Source organism: Cyanistes caeruleus, unplaced genomic scaffold, assembly GCF_971803275.1.
Source record: "Cyanistes caeruleus unplaced genomic scaffold, bCyaCae1.hap1.1 HAP1_SUPER_30, whole genome shotgun sequence".
Classification (NCBI taxonomy): Eukaryota; Metazoa; Chordata; class Aves; order Passeriformes; family Paridae; genus Cyanistes; species Cyanistes caeruleus.
In genome coordinates, this window is record NW_028256295.1 from 3,284,649 (window position 1) to 3,308,676 (window position 24,028).

Below are 24,028 nucleotides of genomic sequence, written 5' to 3' on the forward strand. Positions count from 1 at the left end.
GTACCTGGAATATTTTTGGATATCTTAATGTTACCCAAAATCTTAAGGGTTAACACTTTTTAGGTTAAATGAGCTAAGTTTGCAAAGTTAAGGCTATGGTAAGAGTTCTTTGTGCAGTTGGATGTTGTATTAAACCCTTTGCCATAGTTCCTTGATTGTCTGTATTTCGTCAGTTAAATTTTGTGTCATTTTGACCTCTTAGCTCAGTTGGTCAGAGCATGGTGCCAGCATCACCGAGGTTGTGGGTTTGATCCTTGTGGGGCCATTATATTAAGAGTTGGACTTGATGGTCCTTGTGGGTCCCTTCCTACCAAGAATATTCTTTGCATCTGTCCATGCTGAGAAGATCTGGTTGTTGTTTCTCCTGTGCACCAAATTCAAGCACAGGAACCTTTGGTTACCACCAGCATTGAAGTGTTCTTGGGTGTTACAGCCCTGCAGGCTCACAGTGGCCTCTTGTTTCCATAAGGCTTCAGACTGTCCCACTGGTCCCTTGGTTCCATGGGCCCAAGAGTGCCACAATGATCCCCTTGGTTCCACAACTTCCCATGGTGTCACACTGACCAATGTTTCCATAAGGATCTGGAGTGTCACACAGGTTTATGGCATTTGTCCTTGCTGCCCCTCACATCCCACTGCCCCACAAAGAGCCTTGAGCCACCCGTGAGGGACAGGCCCTGCTGGGCCAGGCCTGGGCTCAGGGCTTGGCCTTTCTGCTTCCTCCAACCCAGCCAGGGCTGGCTCAGCATTGCAGTTCCCTGCTCGGAGCCTTTGGCTCCCGGCAAAGGCAATCCTGGCCTCCAGGATCTGCTCTCACCAGTCCCTGGGGAGCCTTTGGCAGTCCCTGCCCTCAGTGGGGCTGATTGAAGCTCCAAGGGACTTGGAGTTTTGCTTCTGACTCCTTGAGCAGCTTCTTCAGCCTGAAGGAGGGACAAAGGAGGATCAGGGAAAGGAGTAGGAACCACGAGGTCAAGCACTCCCTGAATTCACAGGCCCCCACCTATGGGATCATCACCCCCCCATCCAAGAAGTGCCCGGGGAGGGGGAGCTCAGCCCAGATATTCTGGGGTGTCCCTGGATTGGGTTTTTTTGGGGGGATGTTTGAAGAATGAAGAACTCCAAAGCTGAGTGGAAATGGGGGAACTTTTTGGATTCCTGGCACTCCCAGGAGCCTGAAGAGGTCAGGGACCGAGTAGACAGGGGACCCCCAGTACAAGCATGAACCCCAGCAGCTGGGACAGGGAGGAAACCCTGAACAGCAAAGGAGGGAGACCAGAGATGGGGAACACCTGGGAGGGATTTTCAGGGCTAAGTCCTGGTGTTTGGGAGGTTTATATGGACCCCATGTCTTGGGTTGCAATGCAAGATGTAACCAAAAGTATGTATTCTCTCACCATCTGTTAAAACCTGGTAGAGCAGTTTTCTTTATCTCTTTCATCACCCATTCCCTCATAACTGGGGGATATCTTCTGTTAATGAGCCAGCTGTTAAAACCAGGTGGGGCAGTGCTCTTTATCTCTTCCACCACCCATCCTTCCTCCAGGGGGATATCTTCTGTTAATGGGCCATTGAGTCTCACTGCAGGACTGATAAAATGACATCATCCCATTGTGAGATGCTCCAGCCAGGGGGAGGAGCCAAGCATTCCTGACTGGATATAATCTGAGAATCAGAACACCACAGGCAGTCTTTCTCCACTGGATTCCCAGAGGAGAGACCAGACCCATCTACAGCACCAGAACTTCTGAGGTAAGCTACAATATTCTATGGGATCATTGCTTCAACAGAACCACATCTGTCACTCCTGGAGCACTGCAGCCACCATTTAATCAAACTGCTACCAGTACCCTGTCCAACAGGGTGTAAGGTCCTGACTCTGTTGGTGCGTTGCTTTTTGTTGTGGGTTTTTTTTTTTTTTTTTTTGTACTGCTGCATTTTCATTTTCCTTTCTTTAGTAAAGAATTTATATTCCTTTTCCCATATTGTTACCTGAGAGCACTTTGGTTTCAAGATTATAATAATTCGGAGGGGATGGGATGCTTATATTTTTTATCAATTTCAGTGGTGATTTCTGCCTTCCTTAGCAAACTCCTTTCAAACTAAGTCACGTCAGAGGCCCAGGTGACTTCTAGAGATGGGCTTGGTAAGAAGGACCATCAAACTCAATGTGCTCATTCCTTGTTTTTTCTCAAACCAGGAGTTTCCAATCCCAAACCTTGGCTGGATGGAGAAGCAGGCTGTGAGGAAGAGGAAGATGCCATGGGACACCCAGGCAGGTGAGGAAGAAGTCAGTGCCCCTTTCCCCCTCTCTCCTGCTCCATCTCCCAGCCCAGCATGGCCCCTGGCTGCAGGACAACCCCGCTGCCGACGCCGTCCTGCCGGGGACGCACTGGGGGGATCTCCTTCCCCTTCCCTCTGGCACGGAGGCAAATCCCATCCTCTCCTTGTCCTTCCTCCCCCAGACAAGGAGCTGAGGATGGAGACCAGGGAGGACAAATCCCCACGGCAGAACCTCATGGAAGAGGCTGTTTTGAGCAGCTCCACGGTGCAGGAATCCAGTGGGGAGGAAAATCCCCAGAGATCCCGCAGGAGGAGGGGCTCCAAACCCATCCCAGGGTGCTCTGAGGAGGAAAGACCCACCCTGTGCCGGGAAGGCGGCTGGAGATCCAGCCGGGACTCTGAGCTGATGCTCCATGAGCAGCTTCAGGATGGGGAGAAGCCCTACAAGTGCTTGGAGTGTGGGAAGAGCTTCAGCCGGAGCAACAGCCTGATCCGCCACCAGATGATCCACACTGGGGAATGGGCCTATGAGTGTGGGGAATGTGGGAAGGGCTTCAGCTGCAGCTCCCAACTCATCATCCACCAGCGCATCCACACTGGGGAGAGGCCCTATGAGTGTCCTGAGTGTGGGAATAGGTTTCACAGCAGCTCCACTCTCCTCAGGCACCAGCGGATTCACACGGATGAGAAACCCTTCCGCTGTCCTGACTGTGGGGAGGGCTTCAAATACAACTCCACCCTCATCACCCAATGGCGCATCCACACTGGGGAGAGGCCCTACAAGTGTACCCAGTGTGGGAAGAGCTTCACCCAGAGCTCTAACTTGACCAAACACCAACGGAGGCACCGGTAAGGGAAGCCCTGCAAGTGCCCCTAGTGCAGGAAGTGCTTTGTGCACTGCTCCAGCGTCATCCACCCTTGGAGGATCCATGTTGGGAAGAGACCTGGTGATCCATGTTCCCTGTGATCCATGCTGGGAAGACACCTGTACCTTTTCCTGCCCATGGCAATGTCATGATGTGGGATCAAAGAATGTGAGACTGTAATCATGGTCCATTATATTTAATCCCCTCTCAGGTCATTGCCAGGGGCAGGAAAAGGACTACCTCTCTCTCACCAGAGTAGAAGGGTGTCCTTTCCAGGCAGGAGGAAATACGTGTCCAGGAAGAGTCAGATGGTGGTATTTTAGTTTTCCCTGTGAATGGTTTGTCTTATCCTTTCTGTTACCAAAATTTTTTCTGTTCCTGTTTTTGCCTTATCTTGTTGCTGTTCTCAATAAATTGTTCTTATCCCAGCCTGGGATCTTTGGGAATGCCATTCCTGAAGCCCAGCCCATGGAAACCGAGCATCCCAGCTGGTGCCAGGCCTGGTTGCCATGGCAGCAGCCTTGGGAGCGGGTCCCTGGCTGGGGGCTGCGGGAACCTCTTCCCTCTGGTGTCCAGGGACAGGAGTGGAGGGAGTGGCTGGAGCTGAGGCGGGCAGGTTTAGGCTGGATGTGAAGAAAATGTTCTTCCCATGAGGCTGCTGGGGCGCTGAACAGGCTCCCCAGGGAAGGCTCCCAGCTCCAGGGCTGGCTGAGCTCCAGCAGCGTTTGGCCAGCGCTGCCAGGCCCAGGCTGGGATTGTTGGGGTGTCCTGTGCAGGGCCAGCAGTTGGACTGGAGGATCCCCATGGCTCCCTCCCAACTCAGCCAATTCTGTGGCTCTGGGATCCCATGAGCCTGGGGATGGGACTGCAAATGGTTGCCATGGCAACAGGCTCTGGCTCCAGGCCTGAGCTGGTGTCCATGGCAACCATCCCTGGCATGGGGAGCTGCCAAGGGACTGACCATAGCAACAGGGGCTGTGATGGTTGCCATGGAAACAGACCATAGCAACAGGTCATGCTGTTGGTTGCCTACCAAGGATCACATTTGTTACAGGCCTTCAGAGGGGTTCCATGGGGACATTCCAAGAGTCTCCAGGCTGTTCAAGAACCGGAATGTCACAGGCAGAGACAGGGGCTCCACAGAGACCTCCCAGGGATTTCTGGGGATGCTGAAGAGCTGTGTGCTCAGACACAGTCACAGCAATTCCATGGTGACATCCCAGGGGACCCTGGGCTGCAAAGGCACCGCTCTGTCACAGACACTCCTGGGGACTCCACGGTGACATCCCAGGAGTCCCCAGGCTGCCAAAGAGCCGGGATGTCACAGACACTCCCAGGGCTTCCTGCCATGGGCAGAGTGGGAGCTTCAGGCAAAAGCTTTATTTCTTTATTGGAGAAACTCCTGCTGAGTCATGAGGTGGAGAAATGACACCCAACAGCCACCACGGATCCTCAAACCCCTCCAAGCTTCCTAGGCTTTTAAATTCTTTCTAAGAGAGGAGACTGGGAGCAGCTGGATCCAGTCCCAGCCCCAGAGTTTGTCAAAGGCTTATGTGTAAAGACTGGACAGGTGGAATTGAACCGTAATGCAATTTTCCCCACAGGATTAACAATGGAATATCAGATGTAATTATACAAATGCCACTGTGACTGATTCTGGCATGATTAGACAGATTTATTTACACCACAGAGTAAATAAAGAAAAAGAGTTATTTACTCCACAGTACAGGAGCTATAACAATCATTAGACTACAGTGCTCTAGGGAGCAATTTTGAGGTGAACAGGGCTTTGCTGGAGTTGTTTGAGCCCATTCCAGGCACAGCCTCCTGCTCCAGCAGGAACTGCCTTTCCTGTGCCATGGCCAGGGCAGATCCCGCTGCAGGAAAAACCCCAGGCCAGCCCCAAGCCAGGGAAGGGCTCGGGCACAAGTGCAGAGTGCCGTGCTGGGAGCTGTGCCAGGGACAGCCTGAGGCACCAAAGGCACCTTGGCAGCAGCAGCTGCTTCCAGGCCATGGCCAGAAGGCTCCCTTGGCACCCCGGCCTGGTGGCCAGCACTGCAGAGCTGCTGCTTCAGGGCTCATTTCTGGCTGGGCTCTGAAAAGCCACTGCTGCTCCAGGAGCCTGACTGGGAAGCAATTGGCCCCAGCACCTTGGGGACAAGATAATAATGAAACAACTCTTCATGGCAGCAGAGACAAGGCAGGGGCAGAGGAAAGGGGAGAGCCAGGCCCAGGGGACATGGCTGCAATGGTGATGGCTGTGAGGTCAGTGCCACTGCAGCAGCCTGGCTGGCCCTCAGCAGACATTCTGGCCAGGAGGGTTGTGAGGGCACCCAGCACATGAGAGAACCCACACAACAGCAATTCCATCCTTGGGGAGGGGAGGGGCTTTCACTGTGTCAGGTTGCACAGAGCTCCTGCTCTGGGAGCAGTTCTGGGATGGGGCATCCATTTCGCTGGAAAAGCATCTACAGTTTTGTGCCACTCTGATTGTAAAATATTTCCTCCAACAAATCCAAATCCACTCTAGATCACTTTAAAGATATTGATCCTTGTTGTGTCATTGCAAGATCTGGGAGGAAATAACTTTGACCAGTGTTTCCATCTTCACAGACCTTGGAGAGGACCCAAAAATCTCCCAGGATGGGATTTGGAGGCCTCATCACATAAGTAGCAGGTAGAGGTTGAGGGCCCTGGGCTGTGAAGCTGCAAGGCCCTGCCAGAGGCAACTTGTGCAGCCCTTTGGCCATGGCTGCTGGCCCTGGGCCTGAGGCCAGCAGGGGACAAGTGACCCTGGCAGCCCTGGGGCCTCATTGCCTCCTTGTCCCTGCTCAGCAGCCTGGCAGGGGCCGCCCCATGGTGCTGCCCTTGGCATTGCACATCCCCACATGCCAGTGGCCCGGGAAGAGCCCTGAGCAATGAGGGAGGGACAGCATCTGCCTTGCCAGGGGCTGGGGCTCAGCCCTTGGCCTTGCCATTCCTGAAACACATCCAGCTTTGCTCAGCACCACAGACACCTTTCCCTTGCTTGTCCCCAGCTGCCATCAGGGCCTCCAGTCTTCTGCTCTGCCTGGAACCTGGGGACGCTTTCTCACTCGTGTCTCTCATTTCAGCTACAAGAAACTTCAGTGTTTCCATCTGACTTGGAGCTCTTGAGGAGTTTCTGGAGCACACTCTGAGGGACTGAGTGTGATGCCAAGAGCCCCAAAGGCCCGAGAGGGTGATGAAAGTGCTGGTGCTGTGTCTGTGCTGCTGAGCTGGGCCAGGCTCCTGGCCCAGAGGCAGCTCCTGGCAAGGGCAGCGCTGCAGAGAGACAGCTCTGGCCAGGAGCAGCTCCTGAGCACAGCCCAGCAGGGCTGGGGCCCTGCCAGGGCAGCTCAGGGACACAGAGAGCAGGCCCAGACAGAGCTGCCAGGGGCTCAGCACTGGCAGGGGCTGTGGGATGTGTCAGAGGGGGCTGTGTCACAGTGGCACCTCTGTGGCTGTGTCCTGGAGCCCCAGAGCAGCTGTGATGTCAGAAAGGGGCTGTGTGACAGCTCTGAGTGGGTTGTGTGAGGTCACAGAGGGGGCTGTGACATCCCAGAGTTTGTTGTGTGAGGTCACTGAGCAGCTATGGCGTCATAGAGGGGATTCTGTGACATCAGAAAGAGGTGTGTGATGTCACAGTGTGGCTGTATGACATCACAGAGTGGGCTGGGTGATGTTACTTAGTGGGTTGTGACATCAGAGACATGACTATGACATCAGAGGACGAATGTACATCATTACAGAAAGGATTCTGACATCACAGAGCAGGTTGTGACATGACAGAGCCACCACAGGGTGGATTGTGATATCACTGGTTGGTTGTGAGACATCACAGAACAGGCTGTCAAGTCACATGGTGGTGATATGAAATCCTAGAGTGGGCAGTGACATCATAGTGTCATGGAGTTACTTTACCTTTAAGGGAGTTGGAGTTGCTGGGAAGTGCTTGGAGTCTTTTCTCCTGACCAATTATCGGTCATTGCTGGGAATTGACAGCAGTTTAGGCCATTGAAAAGTGGGATCAACTTGTGAACCCTACCTTAAAATGTAAAAGCAGAGCTCTCTGGGTTCTCTTTGTTTTCTGGCTGTGGAGGGTGGCAGAGCTCCAGGCCTCCCGTCCCTGCCCAGGCCATGCGGCCGGGCGGGGATGGGGCCGGGCCTGCCCCGTCTCCCGGCCGGGAGATGGGGGGGCCTGGGGAAGGTTTTCCCCGGGCCGGGCCGGGCCGAGCCGATCTCTGGCCCGGCTGCAGGTTTTGCTGTAACTAATTCACTAGAAACTGCCCAGTGAAGAAAGAGACAGGCCCTGGACTTGCAGCGGGTTGGAGCAGAGACCACACGCTCCAGAGCAGCCATGAGGAACTTCCCATCGCAGACGGCTCCAGCTCCTGTTCGGCAGAGATCACCGAACCATCTACAAAAGCCTGGGCAAGGTGTTAACTCTTTCATTACCCAGATGAGACTTGCGGATTAATCTTTTTATCCAGAGAGAGAAAGAGAGAGATCAACATGAAAAGAGACTTTATAAACTACCAGTGACAGGAAAGAAAAGAAGCTTCAAGAAAGGTAGAGAATTAAGAAGATGCTTTAATTAAGCTGAAATATCTCCCTGTTAAAACTATGGAGATGGACAATGAAGTCCTGAAAAGAACTCCTTTAATTCATGATATAAGATCTAGAGAGGAATAGTGTTCAAAGTGTAAATTTGAGTAAAGAGTAATTATAGTATAGTGAAGTACTGGGAGATTAAAAGCCTTGAGAGGCAATGAGAAAACTGTTGAGAGATTTGAAGCCCTGAGAGGCCATGAGAAAACTGTTTTCTGGTGAAGCTCACAGAAACAGATGAAGAAGACTTTTTTTGCCTTTGAATAACTTATCCTTAAAAATGCTATCTCTAGACGCATGGCCCATACATACTTCAGAGTGATGTGAGAATGGGAGGAGTGAACTCTAATAATAGCAGCTCTGAGCAGCTAACATTAGGGCAATAGAAAACTATAACAAAAATAGTTTTCTTGTGAGAAACTCCATAAATTAACAGGAAGAAACTTCTGTTTCTCTATAAAGACGGGTGAAAAGACTAGCAAGAATTGGGACTGTTTTAACTATCAGAGTTCCAGAGTTTTTGTCTCTGTTGTCATGTGAACAAGGGAATAGTGGGTAGATAAGGGATGGAGAGGTTTTTCTGGAAGTTTATTCTGGTGTTCTTATTATTGTAGTTTGTCAATAAACTTTTTTTTTTTATTCCCTTTTAAGTTGGATGCCTGTTTTGCTCTTGTTCTAATCCATATCTCACAGCAAGAAGTAAGTAATTTTCTTAGTTATTGGTTTAAAACCACGACACATACCTGGCATGGGGTCCCCATCTCCATCACCAGCAGGTTCCCCAAAACAACCTTGGGACCCCCAATTTCATCCCCAGAGATCGCCCAAATTCCCCCATCAGGGTTCCTGTAAACCCCCTTGAGAACCCCCCAAATACCACCGTGGCCCTAAAAACACCCAGAACTTCCGAAAACCCCCCAGGAAACCCTCACAAAGGTTTATACCCAGCATGAGGACCCCATCGCCTTCATCGGCATCACCCAGGTACCCCCAAACCCCTCCCGGGACCCCCAACCCCTCCCGGGCTCCACTGCCGGAACCAACGGGAGCGGTGTTGCCCTTTTAAGAGGAGTTACAGTGGGACCCGACAACACCGGGGGCCCTTAAAGCGGCCATGGTAGAGAGAACCCCCAAAATCCACCCTGGGGGACAAAACATCCCCTACAGGGGCTTGGGGTGGGGACACCCCTAAAAATGTCACTTAAAGCCGTCATGATCCCCCCTCAAAAGGGGCTTGTGGGGCTGCGGCCGCACAAACACCCTAAAATGGGGAGGAAAAAACACCCCTGTAGTGGTGGGATCCCCCCCAAAAAACTTGAAAAAGAGAAAAACTCCTCTTGAGAGGGGCCTGAAGACCCTGAAGGGCCCTGGAAGAGGGACAAGATCCCCTCCTGTGCTGGGGCTTCCCCGAGCCGGGAACTCTCCCGTTCCTGCACTCGGGGGAGCCCCGAACGACGGCGGCTCCTGGGCTGAGCCCCCCTCAGCCGGGGCTGCGGGGGGAACTGGGGGGGCTGGGACGGCGCTTGGGGCTCCTGGGGTGAACTGGGGGACCCTCAGTGCTCCCACCTCCCCCTGTTCCCCTGTCCCGCCCCGTTCCCATTGTTCCCCCAAAGCTCCGCTGCCCCCAGCTCGGTTTGGGGGGGACCCAGCCCTTTCCCATCGTGTCCCGGCCCGGCCCCGCTCACCCGAGGGCTCCGAACCACGCCCAGGGACAGAGGAGGGACAGAGCAGGAGGAAGAGGAGGGACAGAGCAGGAGGAAGAGGAGGAGCAGGAGGAGGAAGAGCTGGAGCAGGCAGAGGAGGCTCCACCTGCGCTCCCCGCTCTCTGCATCTGCAGCTCCTTCGGGACCATCGCCCCCCATCCCGCAGGTGCCCGGGGAGGGGGAGCTCGCCCCAAATCCCCCGGGGCTCCCTGGCTTTGGGGTTTTTGGGGGGGATGTTTGGGGATGGCAGGGCTCCAGAGCCGAGCCGCAGATGCCCCTCGGGGGCACCCCGGGGGTCCCCGGGAGGTGTTTTTGGGGGGTCCCGGTGGCGGTGGCGGCAGAGCCCCGGCAAAGGGGCCGGGGGGATGCGGGTCCGGCATGGCCGGGAAAGGGGTTCGGGGCTCCCGGTGCCGGCAGTGGCTGCTCCCAGCATCAGCCCAGTTGCTCACCCCGTGTGGTTCCAGTTTCCTATGCGCCCCACAATAAGCCAAATGACTCTCAGTCATTCCCTATTAGAGTACAATTTGTCTCCACTTTATCCCATTTTTTCACATTTTTATTCAATTATTTCCCATTTTTATCCCAATTTCATACAATTTTCCCCCCATTTTTATCCTATTTTTTTTATTTTTCCCCATTTTTTCCCCATGTTTCTCCTTTTTGCCTCTATTTTTCCCCTTTTTAACTCGTTTTTCCTCAATATTTCCCAATTTTTCTGATTTTTTCCCTATTTTCTCCTGCATTTTTACTCAATTTTTCCCCATGTTTTCCTCATTTTTCCCCATTTTTTTCCCATTTGTAATCCATTTTTTCCCTATTTCCCCATTTTACTCTCTTTTTGCACCATAGACCCCATTTTTCACCCATGATCTCTCCTATTTTCCCCATTTTCTTCCAATTTTCCCCCCTTTTTGCTTCATTTTTACAATTTTTATTCCCATTTTATCCCATTTTTCTCCCAGTTTCCCCCATTTTTTCCTCATTTTTATTCTGGTTTTATTTTTCCAGAATTTTATCCCCATTTTCTTTCATTTTTTTTCCTCCAATTTTCCAATTTTCCCTCCATTTCCATTCCATTTCCCACAATTTTCTCCCATTTTCATCCCATTTTTTCCCCATTTCTTCCAACTTTTGCTCCATTTTTTCTCTTTTTGCCCATTTTTTTCTAGTTTTCCCCAACTCTTCCACATTTTTCCTCCATTTCCATCCTACTTTCCCTCATTTCCCCCAATCCTTCCCATTTAATTATCAAAAAAATTAATATTTTAGGTGGGGGGGAATTAAAATTTTTGGGGAAAAAATAGAAATTTTGTCGGGAAAAAAAGGGTGTTTTGTGGGCAAAAGTCCATGAATTTGAATCACAGCTTTCCCATGATTTTTCCATGATTTTTCCATGATTTCCCGCTGGAAGGAGGCGTGGGACTCATCCGAACATTCTGGAAGCTGTAAGAGGACCAGGCCATCAGCCTTCCGAAAAACCTGAACCAGCTCATCCACAATTTCACCTTTCCTCAGTTCTCGGATTCCCAGGTCTGGAAATTCTTCCACAACCTCCCAGGTAGGCAATTCCCAAAATTCCTTGGAAGAATGGGATAAAGGGATTTCAATCCGTTTTTTCCCCTGATTTTTCTCATTTTTTCCCAGTTTTTTCCCAGTTTTTTCCCAAATTTTCCTGATTTTTTTCCCTGATTTTCGCCTGGTTTTTCCTTCTTCTTTTCTCAAGTTTTTCCATCTTTTTTGTAACTTCTTAAATTTTTACCTGATTTTTCTGTTTTTTCCTGTATTTTTTCAATTTTTTTCCTGTATTTTCCTAATTTTTTCCCAGTTTTTTCCTTGATTTTCCCACAATTTTTCATTATTTTATTCTGATTTTTTCCTGGGTTTTTTTTCCTGATTTTTTCCAGGTTTTATTCACTTTTTCTTTTCCTGATTTTCCATTCATTTTTCATAATTTTTTAAATTTTTTTCCCCATTTTTTCTTGATTTTTCTGTCTGATTTGTCCAAATATTACCCCATTTTTTCTTTAATTTTTCTGACTTTTGCCTGTTTTTTTCCTAAATATTTCCTGGCTTTTCCCCAGTTTTTTCCCATTTTTCGTTGTGTTTTTTTTTTCCCGTTTTCTTTTCCTCATTGTTTTCCTGATTTTTTTTTTTAATTTTTCTCAAATTTTTCCTGCTCTTCTTCCTCTTTCTTTTCATGATTTTTCCCAGTTTTTTCCCAATTTTTTTCTCCCAGTTTTTTCCTGATTTTTCCCTCTTCTTTTCCCAATTTTTTCCTCATTATTCTCAGATTTTTTCACAATTTTTCCCTGATTTTTCCCTATATTTCTTAAGTTTTTAAGCGATTTTACCTGATTTTTTCCAGGTTTCTTTCCTCACTCATCTCAATTTTCCCAATTTTTTCATAATTTTTTTCCTTATTTTCCCCATTTTTTCCTGAGTTTTTCAGATATTTTTTCCTGATTTTTTCCTCTTTCTTTTCTGATTTTTTTCAATTTTTCCCAATTTTTGGTCAAAATTTTCCTTGGTTTTTGCATTTTTTTCCAGTTTTTTTCTCAGTTTTTTCCCTGATTTTTCCCTTTTCCTTTCCCAAATTTTTCTGGTTTTCCCCAATTTTTTCCTGATTTTTTTCTTTTTTTTTTTTTCTGAACTTTTATCCTTTTCCTATTTTTTTCGCTGATTTTTCCCTGATTTATCTTTTTTATAAATTTTTTTTCTAATTTTTTTTCTGCTTTTTTTGCAATTTATTCTCAAATATATCAGATTTCTTCCTTGATTTTTCCAATTTTTTAATGATTTTTCTGGATTTTTCCGGAGGTTTTTAATCTTTTTTTTCTTGATATTTTTCCCTGATTTTTCCCAATTTTTTTCACGCCTTTCCTAATTTTTCCTGATTTTTCCCTATTCTTTTCCCAAATTTTTCCTACTTTTCTCCCAATTTATTCTCAAATTTCCCTGATTTTTCCTGGTTTTTTCACATCTTTTTCCCCATTTTTTCCAGATTTTATTTCTCTTTCTTTTCCTTAGTTTCCCCGATTTTTCCCAATCCTTTCCCAGTTTTATTCCTGATTTTCCCCTTTTTTCCCCCAATTTTTTCCTGTTTTTTTCCTGATTTTTCCTTCTTTTCCTATTTTTTCTGATTTCTTCCCCATTTTTTCTGATTTTTACTGATTTTTCCCAGTTTTTTTCCACTTTCCTGATTTTTTCCCCAGTTTTTCCTTGAGGTATTTTTTTTTCCCCCAGATTTTTCCTGGTTTTCCCCAATTTTCTCTCAAATTTTTTCCATGCTTTTTCCCCCTTTTTTTTTTATATCTCCCTGTTTTGGTTGTTTTGGGTTTTTTTTGCTTTTCCCTGATTTTTCTCTTATATTTTCCTTGAATTTATCTTGGTTTTTTTCCCATTTTTTCCCTCACACAGTTTCCTTCACACTCCCAGTCTGATCTCAGACACTCCCAGTCTAATCCCAGTCACTCCCAGTATGAGGCCAGTGGCCCCCAGTTGCTCCCTGGCAGTGCCAGTGTGACCCCAGTAGCCTCCAGTGTGATCCCTGGGACTCCCTGTCTCTCCCAGTATATCCCAGTCAGCCCCAGCACGCTCCCAGTCATTCCCAGCTCCTCCCAGTTGCTCTCAGCATGATCCCAGTTGTTCCCAGCCACTCCCAGTCAATCCCAGTATGATTCCAGTCACCCTCAGTGGGATCCCAGTCTCAGCCAGCAGGGACCCAGCTGCTCCCACTGTGATCCCAGTATGATCCCAGTTGAGTATGATCCCAGAATAGTTGTAATTCTTCCCAGTTCCTACCAGTGTGATCCCAGTTGTCCCTGGAATAGTCCCAGTCCATCTCAGCATGGTCCCACTCACTCCCAGTTTGTCCCAGTGTGGTTCCCGCTGTTCCCAGTATGGTTATAGACACTCCCAGTATATCCCAGTTGCCCCAGTAAGGTTCTGGTTACCTCAGAATGATCCCATTCTTTCCCACTTCCTCCCAGTATGATCCCAGCTGTGGTCTCAGTTCCCTCAGCATGGTTCCAGTACCTTCCAGTTGATCCCAGTTGCTCCCAATGTGTCCACATTTTCCTCCCAGCATGGGCCCAGTAGCTCCCAGTAACCCCCAGTCAGGTTCCATTCACAACCACTGTAATCCCAGTGGTTCCCAGTGCTATCCCTGTAGGAGCCATTGTCACTCCCAGTATGGTTCCAGTCACTTCCAGGATGATCCCAGTCACTCCCACTACAATCTCAGTCACTCCCAGTATGAGCTGTTGTACCAGCCACCCCCAGTATGGTTCCAGTCACTCCCAGATACTCCCAATATGGTTCCAGTCATGGCCAGAGTGACTCCCTGTCACTCCCAGGATGGGCCCAGTTGCTCCCAGTCACCTCCAGCATGGTTCCAGTCCCAGCCAGCCCCTTTTCAGTCACTCCCAGTATGATCCCAGCTAGTTCCAGCAGGATCCCAGTATGACCCCAGCATGGGCACAGCTGCTCCCAAGACTATCCACTGTGGTTCCAGTTGTTCCCATTTACCTGCACTGTGGTTTCAGTCTCTCCCAGTCTATCCCAGTTGCTCCTAGTCACTCCTTGGGTGCTTCCAGCCTGATCCCAGTTGCTCCTAGTCACTCCCAGTCACCCTGAGTGCAGTCCCAGTTGCTGCCAGTATGGTCCCAGTCTTGCCCAGCATGGCCCAGCTGCTCCCACTGTGATCCCAGTAGGACCTCAGCATGGTTCCAGTCACTCCCTGTTCCTCTCTGTGTGATCCCAGTTGCACCCAGTTTAATCCCAGTATAGTTGCAGTCCCTCCCCAGATGATCCCAGACCCTCCCAGCATGGTTCCAGTAATGCCCAGTTGCCCCCGGTGCAGACCCAGTCAATCCCAGTTGTTCCCAGTTGTCCCCAGCATGGTTCCCGTTGTTCCCAGCGTGATTTCAATTTCCCCAGGATGGTCACAGACATTCCCAGTATATCCCATGTGCCCTCAGCATGCTTGTGCTCATTCCCAAGGATTCCCAGTTGCCCCAGTAGGGTTCCAGTTACCCCAGTCCAAACGAGTCCCTGCCAGTGCTGTCACCCCTGGGATCCCCCAGCCCTCTCTGTGTTCCCCGGTCCCACATCTCCCCAGAGGAGCCCCAAGGGCTGGCAGTCCCCAGCCAGGGTCCCCAGCCAGCCCCAGGTTGGATCTGCAGCCCCCAATTTTCCCAGTTTCCCTCTCCTTTTCCCCGGGCCGGGTTCCCCCCGTCCCCAGCGGGTGGGAGCAGCGGAGAGCCCCGCGCTGCCCATCCCGACCTGTCCTGGCTCCATCCCCGCTCCTGCCGTGGGCTGTGAGGGGTTTGGGAACGGGGCACCGAGGGTGTCACTGCTCCTGGGGGAGGAGGGGGAGGGATGGAAGAGGAGGGATGAAGAAGGAGAGAGAGAAGGGATGGAAGTAGCAGAAGAAGGTGGAGTTAGGGAGGAGGAGCAGGAGGAAGAGGAGGGACAAAAGAGGATCAGGGAAAGTAGAAGGAACCACGAGGTCGCGCACTCCCTGAATTCACAATCCCGCACCCGTGGGATCATCATCCCCCATCCCACACGTGACCAAGGAGGGGGAGCTCAGCCCAGATATCCTGGGAGGTTCCTGGGTTGGGGTTTTCTTGGGGGAGATGCTTGGAGAATGAAGAACTCCAAAGCTGAGCAGAAAATGCCCCTTGGGATGATTTTGGGAGGTCACAGAATCCTTAAGTGGGGAGATGGAAACAGGGGGAACTTTTTGGATTCCTGAAACTCCCAGCAGCCTGGGGAGGGCAGCGACAGAGCAAACAGGGACCCCCAGTACAAGCATGATCCCCAGCAGCTGGGACCGGGGGGAACCCCTCAACACCAAAGGGGAGAGAGGAGAGATGGGGGACTCCTGTGAGGCATTTTCAGAGCTGAATCTTGATGTTTGGGAGCTTTTTACAGACCCCAGATGTTTGGTGACATCTAGAGATGGACTTGGGCAGAGGGGCATCAATGTGTGGACAATGTGGGACATCAACTCAATGTGCTCATCCGTTATATTTCCCCAAACCAGGATTTCCCATTCCCAAATCTTGGCCAGATGGAGAAAGAGGCTGCAAGGAAGAGGAAGATGCTCCAGGACACCCAGGCAGGTGAGGAGGAAGTCAGTGCCCCTTTCCCCCTCTCTCCTGCTCCATCTCCCAGCCCAGCATGGCCCCCGGCTGCAGGACAACCCCGCTGCCGACGCCGTCCTGCCGGGGACGCACTGGGGGGATCTCCTTCCCCTTCCCTCTGGCACGGAGGCAAATCCCATCCTCTCCTTGTCCTTCCTCCCCCAGACAAGGAGCTGAGGATGGAGACCAGGGAGGACAAATCCCCACAGCAGAACCTCATGGAAGAGGCAATTTTGAGCAGTTCCACAATGCAGGAATCCAACGGGGAGGAAAATCCCCAGAGATCCCGCAGGAGGAGGGGCTCCAAACCCATCCCAGGGTGCTCTGAGGAGGAAAGACCCACCCTGTGCCGGGAAGGCGGCCGGAGATCCAGCCGGGGCTCTGAGCTGGTGGTCCACGAGCAGCTTCAGGATGGGGAGAAGCTCTACGAGTGCTTGGAGTGTGGGAAGAGCTTCAGTCAGAGCAACAGCCTGATCTGCCACCAGATGATCCACACTGGGGAATGGGCCTATGAGTGTGGGCAATGTGGGAAGGGCTTCAGCTGCAGCTCCCAACTCATCATCCACCAGCGCATCCACACTGGGGAGAGGCCCTACGAGTGTCCCCAGTGTGGGAAGAGGTTTCACACCAGCTCCACTCTCCTCGTGCACCAGCGGATTCACACGGATGAGAGGCCTTTCCGCTGCCCTGACTGTGGGGAGGGCTTCAAGTACAACTCCACCCTCACCATTCACCGGCGCATCCACACTGGGGAGAGGCCCTATGAGTGTGGGGAATGTGGGAAGAGGTTTCAGGCAAGCTCCACTCTGCTAAGGCACCAGCGGATTCACACGGATAAGAGGCCTTTCCACTGCTCTGATTGTGGGGAGGGCTTCAAGCAAAACTCCACCCTCGTCAGGCATCGGCGCATCCACACTGGGGAGAGGCCGTATGAGTGTGGGGAATGTGGGAAGAGCTTCAGCCACAGATCCAACCTCATTACCCACAAACGCATCCACACTGGGGAGAGGCCCTATGAGTGTCCCCAGTGTGGGAAGAGCTTCAGCCAGAGCTCTACCTTGACCCAACACCAACGGAGGCACTACTAAGGGAAACCCTGTGATTGCCCCAAAGTGCAGAAAGAGCTTTGTTCACTGGTGCAGCTTCATCTGCCCTTGCAGGATCCACGTTGGGAAGAGACCTGGTGATCCATGTTCCCTGGGATCCATGCTGGGAAGACACCTGTACCTTTTCCTGCCCATGGCAGTGTCATGTTGTGGGATTGAAGAACATGAGGGTCTGGCCATGACCCTGTCATTATATTTAATCCCATCTAAGGTTGTTGCCAGGGACAAGGAAAAAGACTTCCTCTCTCTCACCAGAGAAGAAAGGTGTCCTTTCCAGACAGCAGGAAATATGTGGCCAGAAAGAAACAATCAGTGGTGGTTTAGTTTTCCCTGTAAATAATTTGTCTTATCCCTTCTGTTATACAAATTGTTTCTGTTGCTGTTCATTTCTTATCTCATTGATGTTCCCAGTAAATTGTTCTTATCCCAGCCTGGGATCTTTGCCTTTTGTGCTTTCCATGGCAGGTGGGAGGGAAGCGAGCAGCAGCGCGGTTTCAGCAGGAGCAGGAAATTGGGGAATGCCATTCCTGAAGCCCGGCCCATGGAAACCGAGCATCCCAGCTGGTGCCAGGCCTGGTTGCCATGGCAGCAGCCTTGGGAGTGGGTCCCTGGCTGGGGGCTGCGGGAACCTCTTCCCTCTGGTGCCCAGGGACAGGAGTGGAGGGAGCAGCTGGAGCTGAGGCGGGCAGGTTTAGGCTGGATGTGAGGAAAAGGTTTTTCCCGCAAGGCTGCTGGGGCACTGAACAGGCTCCCCAGGGAAGGCTCCCAGCTCCAGGGCTGGCTGAGCTCCAGCAGCGTTTGGCCAGCGCTGCCAGGCCCAGGCTGGGATTGTTGGGGTGTCCTGTGCAGGGCCAGCAGTTGGACTGGAGGATCCCCGTGGCTCCCTCCCAACTCAGCCAATTCTGTGGCTCTGGGATCCCATGAGCCTGGGGATGGGACTGCAAATGGTTGCCATGGCAAGGGGCTCTGGCTTCAGGTCTGAGACAGGCAGAGACAGGGGCTCCACAGAGACCTCCCAGGGATTTCTGGGGATGCTGATGAGCCCTGTGGTCAGACGCAGTCACAGTAATTCCATGGTGACATCCCAGGGGACCCTGGGCTGCAAAGGCACCGCTCTGTCACAGGCACTCCCGGGGGCTCCACGGTGACATCCCAGGAGTCCCCAGGCTGCCAAAGAGCCGGGATGTCACAGACACTCCCTGGGCTTCCTGTCATGGGCAGAGTGGGAGCTTCAGGCAAAAACTTTATTTCTTTATTGGAGAAACTCCTGCTGAGTCATGAGGTGGAGAAATGACACCCAACAGCCACCAGGGATCCTCAAACCCCTCCAGGACGCCTCGGCTTTTAAATTCCTTATAAGAGAGGAGACTGGGAGCAGCTGGATCCAATCCCAGCCCCAGTTTGTCAAAGTTTATATGTAAAGACTGGACAGTTAGAACTGAACCGTAATGCAATTTTCCCCACAGGATTAACAATGGAATATCAGATGTATTTATACAAATACAACTGTGACTGATTCTGGCATGATTAGACAGATTTATTTACACCACAGAGTAAATAAAAGAGGTATTTACTCCACAGTATAGGAGCTATAACAATTATTAGACTACAGTGCTCTAGGGAGCAATTTTTAAGTAAACAGGGCTTTTCTGGAGTTGTTTGAGCCCATTCCAGGCACAGCCTCCTGCTCCAGCAGGAACTGCCTTTCCTGTGCCATGGCCAGGGCAGATCCTGCTGCAGGAAAAGCCCCAGGCCAGCCCCAAGCCAGGGAAGGGCTCGGGCACAAGTGCAGAGTGCCGTGCTGGGAGCTGTGCCAGGGACAGCCTGAGGCACCAAAGGCACCTTGGCAGCAGCAGCTGCTTCCAGGCCATGGCCAGAAGGCTCCCTTGGCACCCCGGCCTGGTGGCCAGCACTGCAGAGCTGCTGCTTCAGGGCTCATTTCTGGCTGGGATCTGAAAAGCCACTGCTGCTCCAGGAGCCTGACTGGGAAGCAATTGGCCCCAGCACCTTGGGGACAAGATAATAATGAACAAACTCTTCATGGCAGCAGAGACAAGGCAGGGGCAGAGGAAAGGGGAGAGCCAGGCCCAGGGGACATGGCTGCAATGGTGATGGCTGTGAGGTCAGTGCCACTGCAGCAGCCTGGCTGGCCCTTAGCAGACATTCTGGCCAGGAGGGTTGTGAGGGCACCCAGCACATCAGAGAACCCACACAACAGGAATTCCATCCTTGGGGAGGGGAGGGGCTTTCACTGTGTCAGGTTGCACAGAGCTCCTGCTCTGGGAGCATTTCTGGGATGGGGCATCCATTTCTCTGGAAAAGCAGTTACAGTTTTGTGCCACTCTGATTGTAAAATATTTCCTCCTTCTAACACATCCAAATCCACTCTAGATCACTTTAAAGATATTGATCCCTGTTGTGTCATTGCAAGATCTGGGAGGAAATAACTTTGACCAGTGTTTCCATCTTCACAGACCTTGGAGAGGACACAAAAATCTCCCAGGATGGGATTTGGAGGCCTCATCACATAAGTAGCAGGTAGAGGTTGAGGGCCCTGGGCTGTGAAGCTGCAAGGCCCTGCCAGAGGCAACTTGTGCAGCCCTTTGGCCATGGCTGCTGGCCCTGGGCCTGAGGCCAGCAGGGGACAAGTGACCCTGGCAGCCCTGGGGCCTCATTGCCTCCTTGTCCCTGCTCAGCAGCCTGGCAGGGGCCGCCCCATGGTGCTGCCCTTGGCATTGCACATCCCCACATGCCAGTGGCCCGGGAAGAGCCCTGAGCAATGAGGGAGGGACAGCATCTGCCTTGCCAGGGGCTGGGGCTCAGCCCTTGGCCCTTGCCATTCCTGAAACACATCCAGCTTTGCTCAGCACCACAGACACCTTTCCCTTGCTTGTCCCCAGCTGCCATCAGGGCCTCCAGTCTTCTGCTCTGCCTGGAACCTGGGGACGCTTTCTCACTCGTGTCTCTCATTTCAACTACAAGAAACTTCAGTGCTTCCATCTGACTCGGAGCTCTTGAGGAGTTTCTGGAGCACACTCTGAGGGACTGAGTGTGATGCCAAGAGCCCCAAAGGCCCGAGAGGGTGATGAAAGTGCTGGTGCTGTGTCTGTGCTGCTGAGCTGGGCCGGGCTCCTGGCCCAGAGGCAGCTCCTGGCAAGGGCAGCGCTGCAGAGAGACAGCTCTGGCCAGGAGCAGCTCCTGAGCACAGCCCAGCAGGGCTGGGGCCCTGCCAGGGCAGCTCAGGGACACAGAGAGCAGGCTCAGACAGAGCTGCCAGGGGCTCAGCACTGGCAGGGGCTGTGGGATGTGCCAGAGGGGGCTGTGTCACAGCAGCACCTCTGTGGCTGTGTCCTGGAGCCCCAGAGCAGCTGTGATGTCAGAAAGGGGCTGTGTGACAGCTCCGAGTGGGTTGTGTGAGGTCACAAATGGGGCTGTGACATGCCAGAGTTTGTTGTGTGAGGTCACTGAGCAGCTACGGTATCACAGAGGGGACTGTGTGACATCACAGAGCTGATTGTGACATCAAAGAGAGGACTGTGACATTAGACATTAGATATATGACACCACAGAGCAGGCTGTGCCACCACTGATTGATTGTGTGACATCACTGAGCAGACTGTGACACCACATGGTGGTGATATGAAATCCTAGAGTGGGCAGTGACATCATAGAAAAGCCATGTGACATCTCAGGACAGGTTGTATGACATCACAGTGCTGACTGTGACATCACAGAGTGAACAATGACATCAAATGTGGCTGTGTGACATCACGAGGTGGTTTTGTGGCATATGGGAAGAGCTGTGACTTCACAGAAAGGTGGTGTGACATCCTGGGGCAGGTTGTGTGACACCACTGAGTGGGCTGTGATATCCCAGGTGTCTGTGTGACATCTCAGGGGGCTCTGAGAGGTCACTGGGGAGAAGTCCAGAGAAGTCCAACGCTGCCCTTGCAGCAGCCTGTGTGCACAGAAACACTTCCAAGGCTCTCTGCATTTCCCTTCCCTCACTCTTGCCTCACTCACACACCTCCCAACAACCCACTTGGTGCTTTCAGCTGCAAGGAGTTCAAAGCTTGTCTGTCCTTCAGCAGCTGCTCTAATTCTGCCTTCAGCCAACTCTGGGGCTGTGTTTATTGTAGAACTCCCTGTGTGTCTGAAACATTCCTTGTGTGGCTCTGCCTTGGGGAAGGGGAACCTCCTTGGTGGCACCTTGGGCTTGGCACACACTTGAGGAGGGTGTCTGTTTTCCATGGGGAAACTCAGCAGTTTTAGATTGCTAAAATGAAAGAAGGAAAACCCCTCTTTGCCTGAGTGCAGCCAGTTCTGTGAGCAAAGCAGGTCCCAGGGGAGTGAGGAGAGACAGGATGGGGCTGGGGAATGTGGAGCAAGGTTGCCCCCACTGGGTCAGACCTCAAGGCACAGCTTCTCTGACCTGGCCAGACCTCCTTAGGAGAGACCCTGGATCAATATCCATCACTGAATGCTGCAATCACCTCTGCTCTAAAGAGAACAGGAATAAAAGACACCTTTAAAATAGGAACAGATATTTCTTAGAAGCTCTTTGAACTATTTCTCCATAAGTATTGTAGGAAACTTTCCTAAGAACGGAGCAAGACCAGAGGGAAATCAAGGCACAGCCATGGTTTGTTAGGACTTGCTTGATCCTAATGAGCCCTGTGGTGCATTTGGAGCTGAGCCCTTGAACCTCAGGGCCTGAGAGGAGATTGCACAAACCTTTCCAGGAGTCCAAGTCAGAGGAAAAACCCAAAGTGTCTCCAAGAATTAATGGGTGCCACTGAGGTCCATCCCCAACACAGGCTCCTCATGGACTCCTTGGAGGAGAGAACTGGAGGCCAGGATTGCAAAAAAACCTCCCAGAGACTCAGTGTGGGAAGGAAAATCCAAAGTAGCTGAAAAAGCCCTGAGTATCTCAAAGTATTGATGAGCCCCACTGAGTGTCAATGCAAAGCTCCCAAGGGACTCGTTAAAGCAGATAATTGGGGCCAGGATTGCACAAACTTCTCAGAGACTCAGTGTGGGAAGGAAAAAGGAAAGTGCCTTAAGAACCTGAAGTACCTCGAAGCATTAATGAGCCCCACTGAGTGTTGTTACTGACAAAGGCTCTCAAGGGACTAATTACAGCAGATAATTGGAGGCCAGGATTGCACAAAGCTCTCAGAGACTCCAAAGCAAAAGCCAAAGTCCTTTGAAAAAGCTGCAGTCCCTGGAGCATGAAGGAGCCCCCCAGGGCCATTCCTGAGCAAGGCTCCCCAGGGACTCCTTCCAGCAGATCCCTGAGGCCACTGGCATGTGGGCTAGGGGGGATGCTGAGGGCAGGCCAAGGGGGTGACAGTGGCCAGCCTTGCTGGGGCTGTGCCAGGAGGCCCCAGGGCCTCAGGACAAGGTGTCTCCTCACAGCCCTTGCTGGCACAGCTTTGGCTGCTGTGGCCCAGGGCACCAAGCCTTGGCTTCTCTTTGTCCCCAGCTGTCATCAGTGCCTCCAGTTCTCTGCTCTGCCTGCGGCCTGGGGACACTTGCTCAGTCACATCCCTCAGTGGGACCCATTAAAAGTGAAAGAAACTTTGGAGTTGGATTCTGACTTGGAGTTCTTGAGAGGTTTCTTCCCCTCCCTGTCAGGGACTGATGTTCAGGGCCTCAGCACAAAGCCCCAAGAGGCTCATTAAAGTCCTGCTGCTGTGTCTGTGCTGCTGAGCTGGGCCGGGCTCCTGGCACAGAGGCAGCTGCTGGAAACCAAGAAGAGCTTCAAAAGCACATTTCTCTTGCTGAGCAGCTCTTCTGCCAGCCCAGCAGGGCTGGGGCACTGCCTGCAGCCACCCTGGGCACAGCCCAGAGGCACAGAGAGCTTCAATCAGTCAGGGCTGGGAAGGTGCTGAGAAGTGCCTGGGGCAGAATCCCTGCCAGCCCTTGGCACAGGAAGCCTCTGGCTGCAGGACAATGCAGCTGCAGCTCCTGGAGGCATCTCCTAAAGCTGGAACATGCCAGTGCCTACAGACTCTGTGAGTACATTCTCTGCCTGTCCCTTGTGCAGAGCAGCCAGGGGTGCCCAGGGCTGTCCTGCAGAGCAGGGTCCTGCAGCCCAGGGCGCTGTGCTGGGGCAGGGACTCTGCTGCCTGCCAGGGACAGCTCTCAGCCGGCCCGGGGAGCTGCTCCCAGCGCTGGGGAGAAGCTGTGGGGGGAAGGAGCCACCCTGAGCAGGGCAGGGGCTGCTGCTGAGAGGGGCTGTGTGGGGCAGGGCTGCTCCCAGCTCCAGACCTGCCTGGGCACAGCTCCAGAGGACACTTCCCAAAAGAAGGTGAGCCTGGAATTGCTGTAAAGATCAGGAGCTTTCCTGAGACTGTGTTCAATTTCTCTCTTTAAGCAGGGTGGGAAAGTTGAGATGATAGCAAAAAGTTTTTTGCTTTTTATGCATTTTTAATATATTTTTAGATCTGTAAACTATTATCATGTAATTATAAAATTTTAATTCTTAATTAACTCTATTAAACTATTATTCTATAGCATAGTATAGTATAGTATAGTATACTATACTATACTATACTATACTATACTACACTATTATATTATATTATATTATATTACATTTATATTATAATTAAGGACAACTATTATCCTTAATTAACTCTAATATGTTTCCTAACCTTACTCTTAGATTTTAGAACAATAATCTTATCTTCTAAATAGATTTCTGAAATACTGTATTGTCTTATCATCAGGGAGAGGAGCTACAAGAAGAACATTTGGTTTTCTAACCAGAATGTGAGCAGTCATAACAAAAAGTGGGGCATAGAAACCCTTGGACTTACTCCAATGGGTTGACCCTGGGGTGTGTAACTGGGGCAGCTGAATCTCCTATTGAATGTTTCTGTTAAATATCCTAATTAATCAACCTTAATAAATTGTTGAAATAAGGGGCCGGGTGTGCCCCATCCCCACTGGGACACCCAGAAGCTTCCAAAAAAGGTCTGGTTTTTACTTTACTGTTCTAACACTGTTGCAAAGGTTTGGGGTTTTTTTCTCTTTTGATTATAGACAACAGGGGGATGAGAGAAGCAGAAGAGGAATTGTAATCCCAGAATCACAGAACATTCTGAGTTGAAAGGGACACACCAGGATCAGCAAAGTAATGTTGGAACATTTACAGAGATGCCAGAATTGTAAGTTTGGGTGCTCAGTCTCTCTGCTGGGAGCCTCCTAAACAGCCTAAATGCGCTGCTCTGATATTGTCATTGGTATCTGGGGCTCTCAGGGAGGCTCTGGCATCTGCAGCAGCTGAG

General features: G+C 51.3%; 3 protein-coding genes across 3 annotated transcripts in view; 2 read left to right on the forward strand and 1 right to left on the reverse strand.

Annotated features, from left to right (window-relative positions):
* The window catches only part of LOC111922621 (uncharacterized), an 813,543-nt gene that overhangs the window by 712,955 nt on the left and 76,560 nt on the right, over positions 1-24,028 (forward strand). The gene's annotated exons all lie outside the window — the stretch shown is intronic.
* The window catches only part of LOC111945726 (uncharacterized), a 555,958-nt gene that overhangs the window by 296,728 nt on the left and 235,202 nt on the right, over positions 1-24,028 (reverse strand). The window lies entirely within an intron of this gene.
* Positions 9,538-17,162, forward strand: LOC147645318 (uncharacterized). The gene is made up of 3 exons (XM_086874853.1): positions 9,538-11,036; positions 15,528-15,606; positions 15,793-17,162. The coding sequence occupies exons 2-3, from the start codon at positions 15,555-15,557 to the stop codon at positions 16,713-16,715; spliced, it is 975 nt and encodes a 324-aa protein (XP_086730979.1). The 5' UTR covers positions 9,538-11,036; positions 15,528-15,554; the 3' UTR covers positions 16,716-17,162.